General features: G+C 42.1%; 1 protein-coding gene across 1 annotated transcript in view; it reads right to left on the reverse strand.

Annotated features, from left to right (window-relative positions):
• Positions 1 to 12,820, reverse strand: part of TRIO (trio Rho guanine nucleotide exchange factor) — a 3,555,343-nt gene that overhangs the window by 2,756,134 nt on the left and 786,389 nt on the right. Inside the window, 1 exon segment of the mRNA XM_077269474.1 lies at positions 7,701 to 7,896. Coding sequence (XP_077125589.1) covers positions 7,701 to 7,896 — 196 coding nt within the window.

Raw genomic sequence — 12,820 nt, forward strand, 5'->3', positions numbered from 1 at the left:
CCGTGACAGTCAGCTGCTCCCCTGCTGTGTATCCGGCAATTGCTCCTGCTCCTTCCAAACTCACACAACTTCAAAAATTAAACTTACTCCAATTAGGCTTCGGCCTACACTTTTTTTTCTGTTATCCCTGGGCTCCTACTCCGCCAGTTGCTGCTCGGAAGTGCCGTTTGCACAGTCATCACTTGCTGCCTTGTTATCGGGGTTCAGTAACGTCAGCTGCTCCCTTGCTGTGTATCCGGCAGGGTGTCCTGCGACCTCCACGCTGACACAACAACAGAACTTAAAGGGAACCTGTCCCCCCAGGCGTTTTTAACTAAAAGAGCCACCCTGTGCAGCACTAATGATGCATTTGGACAAGGTGTCTCTTTTAGTTATTCTCCTTGCACATGCTGAAGTTAACACTTATAAAATGTTTCTCCTCGTACCTTCAAACCGTCCCGAGGTGGGACTTTCCTTCTTATAGAGAAGCAGCACAGCAGTCATTCCTACCCCCTTGGCGCCGGTTGCAGCCTCCTCAGCGTTGTTTGAATCTGTCCCGGAACCTGCGCTTTTATATTATCCCTTGGCCATGTGCAGTTAGCGCTGCCCGTCTTCTGACATCATTTGTTGTCAGGCTGGCTGGGCCTCTACGGTCAGCCTACACTCTGCTTCTCCTTTATTCCCAGGGCTCCAACACAGCCAGTTGCTGCTCAGAAGTGTCTTTGGCACGGGTACTCCCTCCTGCCCAGCCCGGTTCCAGCACATCAGCTGTTTCCGGGTAGTGTCAAGGTCACTTTGCCTCCAATACATTGTCCTGTTGTGTTGTGGTTGGGTTAGCCAACTCTATGGTGCCTGCAGTTTAGGTGCTTCCTATATGGGCTGCGGGAACTGGCAATCAAGACTGGTTCCATAGTGCCAATAGGACAAGCTCCCCCTGTAGGACTGTGGATTTCTGGTAACTACGGCCGGCTCACGGCCTAGCAACTTTTGTTTTTCCTGTGAACCTTCTGCTGCCTATCTGAGTTCCAGCACCATTAGCTGGTTCTTAGGAAGACCATCTTGAATAGGTCACCCTGGTTATGGGCACAACCTTTGGCTTAGGTGCATCCTTCTGGGTATCTGAGTTCCACCAACGTCAGGTGGTCCTTGGTAGTGCTTTCTGGCACGGGTACCTCCTGCTTAGTAACCGGGTTCCAGTAACGTCAGCTGGTCCTCAGTTGTCCCATTGGCTCTTGTACCTTCTGCTACCCATCTGGGTTCCAGTACCATCAGCTGGTTCTCGGCAGTGTCTTTTGCTCTTGTACCTTCTGCTCCCCATCCTGGTTCCAGTACCGTCAGCTGGTTCCAGGCAGAGCCTTTGGCTTAGGTGCCTCCTTCTAGGTATCTGAGTTTCACCAACGTCAGGTGGTCCTTGGTAGTGCTTTCTGGCATGGGTACCTCCTGCTTAGTAACCGGGTTCCAGTAACGTCAGCTGGTCCTCGGTAGTTCCATTGGCTCTTGTACCTTCGGCTACCCATCCGGGTTCCAGTACCGTCAGCTGGTTCTCGGCATTTCCTCAGCCTTCTTGTACCTTCTGCTACATTTCCAAGTTCAAGACCCTAAAGACGACGACCCTGAAGACCACCCCTAAGACGACGACCCTGGAGACGATGACCCTGGAGACCACCCCGAAGTCGACGACGACCTTGGAGATGACGACCCTGGAGACGACGACCCTGAATACCGAGAAGCAGAAGAACAAGAAGCTGCAGAACAAAGAGCAGAAGAACATTAAGCATAAGACTTAAAATCTGAGCAAAAGATATTATCTAAATTATAAGCAGAAGACGACTAAGCAGTGTATGGGGGTGAATCTGTTCCTTCTCGTGGTGCCCTTGGAAAAAGCCTGCTGCTGCAGGCCAAACTGAACGCGGACAAATCCTGTTGTAACTCTTTTGTGACAGGCAGAACGGAAGGTGTAATCTTCAAACTTTTATAGATAACAACTACAGGAATGCCTTTCACAAATAAGAATATGATGAAGAAGTAGAATATGAAGAATAATAATAGTTTAATAAAAAGAATATGAAGAGTGTAACAAAAAGAATAAAAGGAAGAAGGTGAAGAAGAAGATGAATAAGGTGAAGAATAAGTTGATGTAAAAGATGTTGCTGCTGAGGATGATTAAGAAGAAGGTGTCAGAGAAGTAAAAAAGAAGGTGAAGAGCATGGAATTAGTGAAACATCAATATCTGACAAAATATAAAAAATCTTAACAGTCAATATCTTTGTAACTCTGAACGTCTTAAAAAAAATGTAATTCCTGTTATTCCATTTGATTAGGCTAAACCTCTATGCCTTTAATGTCTCCTCCACCTCCCCCAATACATCCTACATTATTCTTAGTTGTTTTCCTTCATGTAGAATGAACCTACAAGGAAAGAAAGGGTTTATTTAAATTCCGATATTTTGGTCCCATTGACTTGCATTGGTATCGGGTATCAGTATCGGCGATATCCGATATTTTTTGAATATCGGCTGATCCAATCCGATACCGATACTTTTGAATATCGGAAGCTATCGTTCAACACTACTCGTGATGGCACCAGTCCCGCAGTGTCAGAACTCACTCTCCCTGCGTCGCTCTTCAGAGGTGTATCTTTTCAATATCAATTATTCATTTACAGTTAGGTCCATATATATTTGGACAAAGACAACATTTTTCAAATTTTTGTTATAGACATTACCACAATGAATTTTAAACAAAACAATTCAGATGCAGTTGAAGTTCAGACTTTCTGCTTTCATTTAAGGGTATCCACATTAAAATTGGATGAAGGGTTTATGAGTTTCAGCACCTTAACATGTGCCACCCTGTTTTTAAAGGGACTAAAAGTAATTGGACAGATTCAATAATTTCAAATAAAATGTTCATTTCTAGTACTTGGTTGAAAACCCTTTATTGGAAATGACTGCCTGAAGTCTTGAACTCATGGACATCACCAGACTCTGTGTTTCCTCCTTTTTGATGCTCTGCCAGGCCTTCACTGCGGTGGGTTTCAGTTGCTGTTTATTTGTGGGTCTTTCTGTCTGAAGTTTAGTCTTTAACAAGTGAAATGCATGCTCAATTGGGTTGAGATCAGGTGACTGACTTGGCCATTCAAAAATATTCCACTTCTTTGCTTTAATAAACTCCTGGGTTGCTTTGGCTTCATGTTTTGGGTCATTGCCCATCTGTAGTATGAAATGACGACCAATCGGTTTGGCTGCATTTGGCTGGATCTGAGCACACAGTATGTCTCTGAATACCTCAGAATTCATTCGGCTGCTTCTGTCCTGTGTCACATCATCAATAAACACTAGTGACCCAGTGCCACTGGCAGCCATGCATGCCCAAGCCATCACACTGCCTCCACCGTGTGTTACAGATGATGTGGTATGCTTTGGATCATGAGCTGTACATGCCTTCGCCATACTTTTCTCTTTCCATCATTCTGGTAGAGGTTGATCTTGGTTTCATCTGTCCAAAGAATGTTCTTCCAGAACTGTGCTGGCTTTTTTAGATGTTTTTTAGCAAAGTCCAGTCTAGCCTTTTTATTCTTGATGCTTATGAGTGGCTTGCACCGTGCAGTGAACCCTCTGTATTTACTTTCATGCAGTCTTCTCTTTATGGTAGATTTGGATATTGATACGCCGACCTCCTGGAGAGTGTCGGTCACTTGGTTGGCTGTTGTGAAGGGGTTTCTCTTCACCATGGAGATTATTCTGCGATCATCCACCACTGTTGTCTTCCGTGGGCGCCCAGGTCTTTTTGCATTGATGAGTTCACCAGTGCTTTCTTTCTTTCTCAGGATGTACCAAACTGTAGATTTTGCCACTCCTAATATTGTAGCAATTTCTCGGATGGGTTTTTTCTGTTTTCGCAGCTTAAGGATGGCTTGTTTCACCTGCATGGAGAGCTCCTTTGACTGCATGTTTACTTCACAGCAAAACCTTCCAAATGCAAGCACCACACCTCAAATCAACTCCAGGCCTTTTATCTGCTTAATTGAGAATGACATAACGAAGGGATTGCCCACACCTGTCCATGAAACAGCCTTGGAGTCAATTGTCCAATTACTTTAGGTCCCTTTAAAAACAGGGTGGCACATGTTAAGGAGCTGAAACTCCTAAACCCTTCATCCGATTTTAATGTGGATACCCTCAAATGAAAGCTGAAAGTCTGAACTTCAACTGCATCTGTATTGTTTTGTTTAAAATTCATTGTGGTTATGTCTATAACCAAAATTCGAAAATGTTGTCTCTGTCCAAATATATATGGACCTAACTGTATATGTTTGTGCGTCTGTCTTCTTATAGCCATTCTTTTTTAGACTATATTTTATTAAGGTTATATTTTAACTAGAGGGTGGCCCGATTCAAACACATCGGGTATTTTAGAATATGTATGTAGTATATTTATGAAGATTTCAGAATAATGCAATGAATACACAGGATTCGGCTGGCTGGGCGCGACCAATTAGCGAAGCATGGTTGAAATCCTGCACAAATTCGACTGTGTCTGTCGCTAATTGGTCGCACCCAGCCGGCCACGAACAGTCAGTAAGGCCAGGGCCGGCTCCAGGTTTTTGAGGACCGGGGGCGAAACAGTCTCACAGCCCACATAGCATATAACACAGCCCACGTAGCATATAACACAGCCCACGCAGTATATAGCACAGCCACATAGTATATAACACAGCCACATAGTATATAGCACAGCTACGTAGTATAAAACACAGCCACATAGTATATAGCACAGCCACGTAGTATATTACACAGCCACGTAGTATATAGCACAGCCACGTAGTATATAGCACAGCCCACATAGTATATTGCACAGCCACGTAGTATATTGCACAGCCACGCAGTATATAGCACAGCCATGTAGTATATTGCACAACCACATAGTATATAGCACAGCCCACACAGTATATAGAGTTAGGTCCATATATATTTGGACAGAGACAACATTATTCTAATTTTGGTTCTAGACATTACCACAATAAATTTTAAACAAAACAATTCAGATGCAGTTGAAGTTCAGACTTTCAGCTTTCATTTGAGGGTATCCACATTAAAATTGGATGAAGGGTTTAGGAGTTTCAGCTCCTTAATATGTGCCACCCTGTTTTTAAAGGGACCAAAAGTAATTGGACAGATTAAATAATTGTAAATAAAATGTTCATTTCTAGTACTTGGTTGAAAATCCTTTGTTGGCAATGACTGCCTGAAATCTTGAACTCATGGACATCACCAGACGCTGTGTTTCCTCCTTTTTGATGTTCTGCCAGGCCTTCACTGCAGTGGTTTTCAGTTGCTGTTTGTTTATGGGCCTTTCTGTCTGAAGTTTAGTCTATAACAAGTGAAATGCATGCTCAATTGGGTTCAGATCAGGTGACTGACTTGGGCATTCAAGAATATTCCACTTCTTTGCTTTAATAAACTCCTGAGTTGCTTTGGCTTTATGTTTTGGGTCATTGTCCATCTGTAGTATGAAATGACAACCAACCAGTTTGGCTGCATTTGGCTGGATCTGAGCACACAGTACGGCTCTTAATACCTCAGAATTCATTCGGCTGCTTCTGTCCTGTGTCACATCATCAATAAACACTAGTGACCCAGTGACACAGGCAGCCATGCATGCCCAAGCCATCACATTGCCTCCGCCGTGTTTTACAGATGATGTGGTATGCTTTGGATCATGAGCTGTACCACGCCTTCGCCATACTTTTCTCTTTCCATCATTCTGGTAGAGGTTGATCTTGGTTTCATCTGTCCAAAGAATGTTCTTCCAGAACTGTGCTGGCTTTTTTAGATGTTTTTTAGCAAAGTCCAGTATAGCCTTTTTATTCTTGATGCTTATGAGTGGCTTGCACCGTGCAGTGAACCCTCTGTATTTACTTTCATGCAGTCTTCTCTTTATGGTAGATTTGGATATTGATACGCCGACCTCCTGGAGAGTGCTGTTCACTTGGTTGGCTGTTGTGAAGGGGTTTCTCTTCACCATGGAGATTATTCTGCGATCACCCACCACTGTTGTCTTCCGTGGGCGCCCAGGTCTTTTTGCATTGATGAGTTCACCAGTGCTTTCTTTCTTTCTCAGCATGTACCAAACTGTAGATTTTGCCACTCCTAATATTGTAGCAATTTCTCGGATGTTTTTTTTTTCTGTTTTCGCAGCTTAAGGATGGCTTGTTTCACCTGCATGGAGAGCTCCTTTGACCGCATGTTTACTTCACAGCAAAACCTTCCAAATGCAAGCACCACACCTCAAATCAACTCCAGGCCTTTTATATGCTTAATTCAGAATGACATAATGAAGAGATTGCCCACAACTGTCCATGAAATAGCCTTGGAGTCAATTGTCCAATTACTTTTGGTCCCTTTAAAAACAGGGTGGCACATGTTAAGGAGCGGAAGCTCCTAAACCCTTCATCCAATTTTAATGTGGATACCCTCAAATGAAAGCTGAAACTCTGAACTTCAACTGCATCTGAATTGTTTTGTTTAAAATTCATTGTGGTAATGTCCATAACCAAAATTAGAAAAAGGTTGTCTCTGTCCAAATATATATGGACCTAACTGTAACACAGCCCACGCAGTATAAAACATAGCCCACTTAGTATATAGCACAGCTCACATAGTATATAGCACAGCCCACGCCCAGTATATAACACAGCCCACGTAGTATTACAAAAGAATTGAAATAAAAAATATATACTCACCTTCCCAAAAGATATGGGGTGCACTACTATCACAATTATATCAATAAATATATTTGAAAAGTGGAGTGCAACACCTAATCATTAGTTATTAGTCAGTCTATATACTCACCTTCCGGCAGCCCCCAGATCCAGCCCAGGCGTTTAGTGATGCTCCTCGTGACGCTCCGTTCCCAGTAATGCCTTGTGGCAATAACCCGTGATAATGTAGCGGTCTCGCGAGACAGGTACGTCATCTGGGGTCATTGCCGCAATGCATTCTTGGGACCGGAGTGTAGCGTCACGAGAAGCGGGAAAGGCTGCTTTGGATGCCGGAAGGTGAGAATATAATGATTTTTTTTTTTTTTTATTATTTTTAACATTATATGTTATTACTATTGATGCTGCATAGGCAGCATCAATAGTAAAAAGTTGGTCACACTTACAGGGTTAATGGCAGCATTAACGGACTGCGTTACACCATGTTATGGCGCGGTGTAACGCAGTCCATTTAACGGACTGCTAAAACGCTATGTGGGCGCTGACTGGAGGGGAGTATGGAGGGGGCACTAACTGGAGGGGAGTAGGGAGGGGCCAATTCGCGACCTGACTGTGCCTGTCGCTGATTGGTCATGCCCAGCCGGCAGCGACCAATCAGTGATGCGGGATTTCCGTGACAAACAGACAGACGGAAGTTGACCTTAGACAATTTTATATATAGATTACCTACCCTTGCTGTAACATGTATCCATTGGACTGGTAGATAAGTCTAATTTCCAAGTTTGGACATTCTTTAATTTTTTTTAGGCAGAGAAGCAACTTCAAAAATGTAAAGTACACCTTGAGTCATATTATTTTGTAGAAATCACAAAATATTGTAAATGTGTTGCCTCTTAAAAGAGTGTCTGTGCCTCCCAGTACCATATATTGCAAAAAAAAATGAGCATACAACACCATCACCACATCATAGTAAAATAAAACATTTGAAACATTTAAATACCTGAACCTTGCACCTCATTGACATACTGCAGAAGATCTTGTCCTTGATGTATTACATCAAACGTCAGATTATTCATAGTTAGTGCTTTATCAGCATGGTGCTGTAATCGCTGCTCTGCAAGAGTGAGGTCCTCTGTGTCAAAGTTGTTAATTTGTAAAGTAAGTTCTTCATTCCAAGACTCTAAGTCTGAAATTATCTACAATGACGAAAGGCAGAAAAAAGAAAAGTAAGGTAAAAAAAAAAAAAATTTGCAAAACCAAAAATGGGCAAACTATTGAAATAACAACCAGATATAATGTTAAATAATACCATAAAGATGAAAAATAGAATCACTGACAACTGAAGAAAATAAATTATTTTTTTGGTACAATAGCAACTGTCAAGGGGCAGGATATTTATTAAGCATCAACTGAACAATCAGTTGATAATTTAGAACCATAAAAAATGAGGAATAAAATGGATGTGAGCAATTTTGCTGGAATAAATAAAAACACTAAAGCATCATTCGCAAGGACGATTGTGGGTGATTCCTTAAAGGGAATCTCTCATCACATTTGAGCAATCTAACCTATTAACATGGGCATGCAGGCTATAGACTGTGGATCAAATGTCTGGTTCTGTAAAAATCAACTTTTATCACTTCATGTTAATAAGTTCTTCCGGGCTGTGTCTTCATTATACTATATTTCTCCTCCCCTCACTTCACTGTGTCTCTGCTGAGTCAAATGCATGGCTAGAAATTCAGAACCTGTGGATTCTAAATACCGTAGCTCTTCTTCATTGTACTATCCTTCTATGTGCACTGGCATCATTTTTGTTCTGTGCAGGCACTGAAAAGTCACTGGAACGTCCAGTCCCAGCGTTCTCTGGTAAATGGCGACATTGATATGCCTGCTATGCTGGGCAGGAGGAAAGCGAGTGTGCTCATTTTCTGCATGCTAGAGAACACTGGGAACGGAAGTTACAGTGACTCTCCGGTGCCTCCACAGAACAAAAGTTAAGCCAGTTCCAATAGAAGGCCGAAACAGAGAAGCGGAGTGACAGGAGTCAGAATACGCAGGTGCGGGATCTCCAAGAATGCACATAATGTAAAAGGGACACAGTGAAGAGAGGATAAATATAGGATAATGAAGAGAGGTGGCAGTCTTATCTTCTGGGCACCGTACTCCCCATAGCAAGGAAGAACGAATTACCTAAAAGTGATAAAAGATAATTTTTATAGAACAAGGCATACAGGTAAGACTAGTTTTAGCTTTCTATAACCTGTATGCCCATATTAATAGGTCAGATCGGTCAAATATGGTAACAGATTCCCTTTAACCTGCCCCTGAATTGGACATATGCTGTCCAATTCAGGGGCAAAATGCATATGAGCTGAGTTCATACAGCTCGTACCTAACACATGCTGTGCGTTGATTGGGCAGCATGTATCAGCTATAAGGTTCTCTTAAGGATTCCCGTAGCACACGTAATCTTAAACTTTTCACTGCCTTTGACGGGGGCTCACATACTGAGCCCTCATCTTTTTCCGCCACTCAATAGCTGACTTAATCAGCCATCAAGAGCCTCTAACAGCCACGTGTGGAGCAGAGTTCCACCCACTGATGTTATCCAGTCAAATTCTGCTGTCAATAACTGACGATGGAATTTCACATGCGCTGAGGATGAAAGCATCATTCCACATTCTCGTGACAGGATTGTGGGGCGCCAATGGGTAGTCATGATAGCTGGGGGGGTCTGAAATGATTCCTGTGACTGTCATTATGACCTCCCATGAAAAGCTTGCCTGTGACCAGCACTCATAGAAGATTGTGTTTTAAGCAAAATATAGTACTGCTGATGAAAGTACACTGTTATGTATGGGAAAAGTGATTCACAGCTTCAAGCATTTTAAGGGGACTATTAAAGTCAGTAAAAACAAAATAAATAATTAAAAAAATTAATAAAATTAAGTTCAAATCACCGCCTTTGCCACATTAAAATAAAACAATGAAAAAATACATACAGTTGTGATCAAAAGTTTGCATACCCTGGCAGAATTTTTTGTTTTCTTGGCCTTTTTTCAGAGAATATGAATGATAACACCAAAATGTTTTCTCCACTCATGGTTAGTGGTTGGATGAAGCCATTTATTGTCAAACCACTGTTTTTAAATCATACTTCCTGCCTGTATGGAGCAGAACGCTATGGTAGGGGCTAATCTATACACTATAGCGCGCTCCCTAACATGTCTGCGATGACAGGCAGCGGCCATCAATTAGTCTATAGGCTCTAGCTATCCCTCTATCATATTAGGACTACTCCAAAATGGCGTTGTCCCATGCTCTGGTGTTTGGTATGCTCACACCGCCCCATTATTAGTAAGCTCATTATGACATGTATTTAAGTGCACCAAGCATGATTCCATGCAGCATCTACATATCAAGGCCTCCTGATGATCCGCTGAGGTGAAACGCGTAGAGGCGTATGAAATATCAACACTGATAAGTATCGGTCTCACCCTCTGTATACCATGCATTTATCTAAGCACTAGGCTATCTTCGGCTGCAGCTATATATGCTTTTGTGCCTTGCCATTTTTTTATTTTTTTATTTATTTTTTTTTTTTGTGTATTTACACATCTGTGTCTAACTATTATCAGGCTGGGATTTGATATTAGGGCTTCCCAGGGCCAGTCGTCGCTGAGTGGGGGCGCCATTCCGCTGACCAGTAGGGTGCCAACCCCCACAGCTAGGCAGGCTGCACAGCAGTAGGGGACAGAGGTAGTGAGGCCTATTTTTAATACACGAGCACTTTTTTGTTATGCACATTGTTGGTCTTTAGTCTGTGTATCTCACCCTGTCACAAACCTAGTTTATATATTATTATTCATAATATATATATATATATATATATATATATATATATATATATATATATATATATATATATATATATATATATATATATATATATAATATATATATATATATATATATATATATATATATATATATATATATATATATATATATATATATATATATATATATATATATATATATATATATATATATATATATATATATATATATATATACAATCAGCCAATTAGTCTGCCTATCTTTTTCCTGTCTAGTGCAAGTGCTGGTCTGTATGTGACACCTATACTAGGATCCATACTAGGAGATATAGGGACAGCCGACGGTGAGTGGGGGCGCCAATCTCGTATCTGTGTTTAGGGTGCCAACCTCCACTGATAGGTAGGCAGTACTAAGAGGTATTGTCTGGCAGGGTTATCCCAGAGTACACGGTTGTGTGTTTTATGTATTTATCTGGTTGTATTTGTGGCATGGTTTTAATTGGTATATTAATTAAAAGCTATATTTTATCTGTGTTATCTTTAGTACATAAAGGGTTCCTATTGATATAATATAGATTGCCGTTGACCTTTAAGTAGCTGTTAAGACAGCTCCAAGTGGTGTGGACTATTAAAGTCAGTAAAAACAAAATAAATAAATAAAAAAATTAATAAAATTAAGTTCAAATCACCGCCTTTGCCACATTAAAATAAAACAATGAAAAAATACATACAGTTGTGATCAAAAGTTTACATACCCTGGCAGAATTTTTTGTTTTCTTGGCCTTTTTTCAGAGAATATGAATGATAACACCAAAATTTTTTCTCCACTCATGGTTAGTGGTTGGATGAAGCCATTTATTGTCAAACCACTGTTTTTAAATCATAATGACAACCCAAAACATCTAAATTACCCTGATCAAAAGTTCACATACCCTGGTGATTTTGGCCTAATACCATGCTCAGAGGTTGACACAAATGGGTTTAAATGGCTACTAAAGATAACATCCTCGGGGGCAAGGCCAAGACACTGGAGAGAGCAGACGTGCAGCACTGAGCTCTTCACAAACACCGGGCTCCTGCCTAGTAAACAGCAGTTTGGAGTCACAGTGTGGTTGGAGGAGACACCAGGGAGCCAACAGTAAGGATTTGAGACCGCACTTGTCCCGGAGAGCAGCGCACATGCAGAGCTGAGGCAACAGCACGCTGGATGTGCTCGGAGCCGACAGACATCTGCTATGCATGGCCAGATACTCACCTGCAGGTCAATTCTGGGTGAGTTGAAGACAGCAAGGGGTCTGAGGAGAGCGCCTCTGGGCTGGGTGCTGAGGCCCAGGTCCCCTGAAGACGTGGGACCGCTGGTGGTGTGAATGGAGCTGAGGTGTGGTGGCCATCTTGGGGATATCCCTGGCACGTGGAGGAGACACCGGAGTTGAAGGTGAGACACAGAGACGTAGGCACGAGATCCTGAAACAGCTGGGGAATATAGATGGCTAGCTGGCCTAGCTGCAGCAGAGGTACAGGGTTAACAGACTAAGGAAGGTGAACAACTTCCCCTCTTCCCTCCCTCATTGTTTGGAGTGATTACCCGGTGAAAACTAGAGAAACTGGCCAGTGTGATAATATCCTATGCACTTGCAGGTTGCAGCATGCTTCTTCCATCTACTGCTCTTTTTGAGAATTGCGCCTGTTGCACATAATTATGCAGCAATATTGAGAAGGGAAATTACTTTGTAACCCTCTTACTATTAATATCCCAACCACTAACACTATCCTGTCAATACATACTGAATAACCAGTCATAAGTAGTGATGAGCGAGTGTACTCGTTGCTCGGGTTTTCCCGAGCACGCTCGGGTAACCTCTGAGTATTTATGACTGCTCGGAGATTTAGTTTTCATAGCGGCAGCTGAATCATTTACAGCTACTAGCCTGCTTGATTACATGTGGGGATTCCCTAACCACCAGGCAACTCCCGCATGTACTCAGCCTTGCTAGTAGCTGCAAATCATTCACCTGCCGCGATGAAAACTAAATCTCCGAGCAGTCATAAATACTCGGTCACCCGAGCATGCTCGGGAAAACCCGACCAATGAGTACACTCGCTCATCACTCATAAGACTTACTCTCATATTGCATACATATCTTGGGGAAAGCATGTTTTTTGTGAAAGTTCTATGAAAGTTTATGAAAGTCCTAATAAATTACAATCTGTAGCTGACAAGCTGAGGACCTACGGCAGGGGAAATAACTCGACGACAGTTCAGAAACCCTCAAACAAA

The sequence above is a fragment of the Ranitomeya variabilis genome, chromosome 6, assembly GCF_051348905.1.
Source record: "Ranitomeya variabilis isolate aRanVar5 chromosome 6, aRanVar5.hap1, whole genome shotgun sequence".
Lineage (NCBI taxonomy): Eukaryota > Metazoa > Chordata > Amphibia > Anura > Dendrobatidae > Ranitomeya > Ranitomeya variabilis.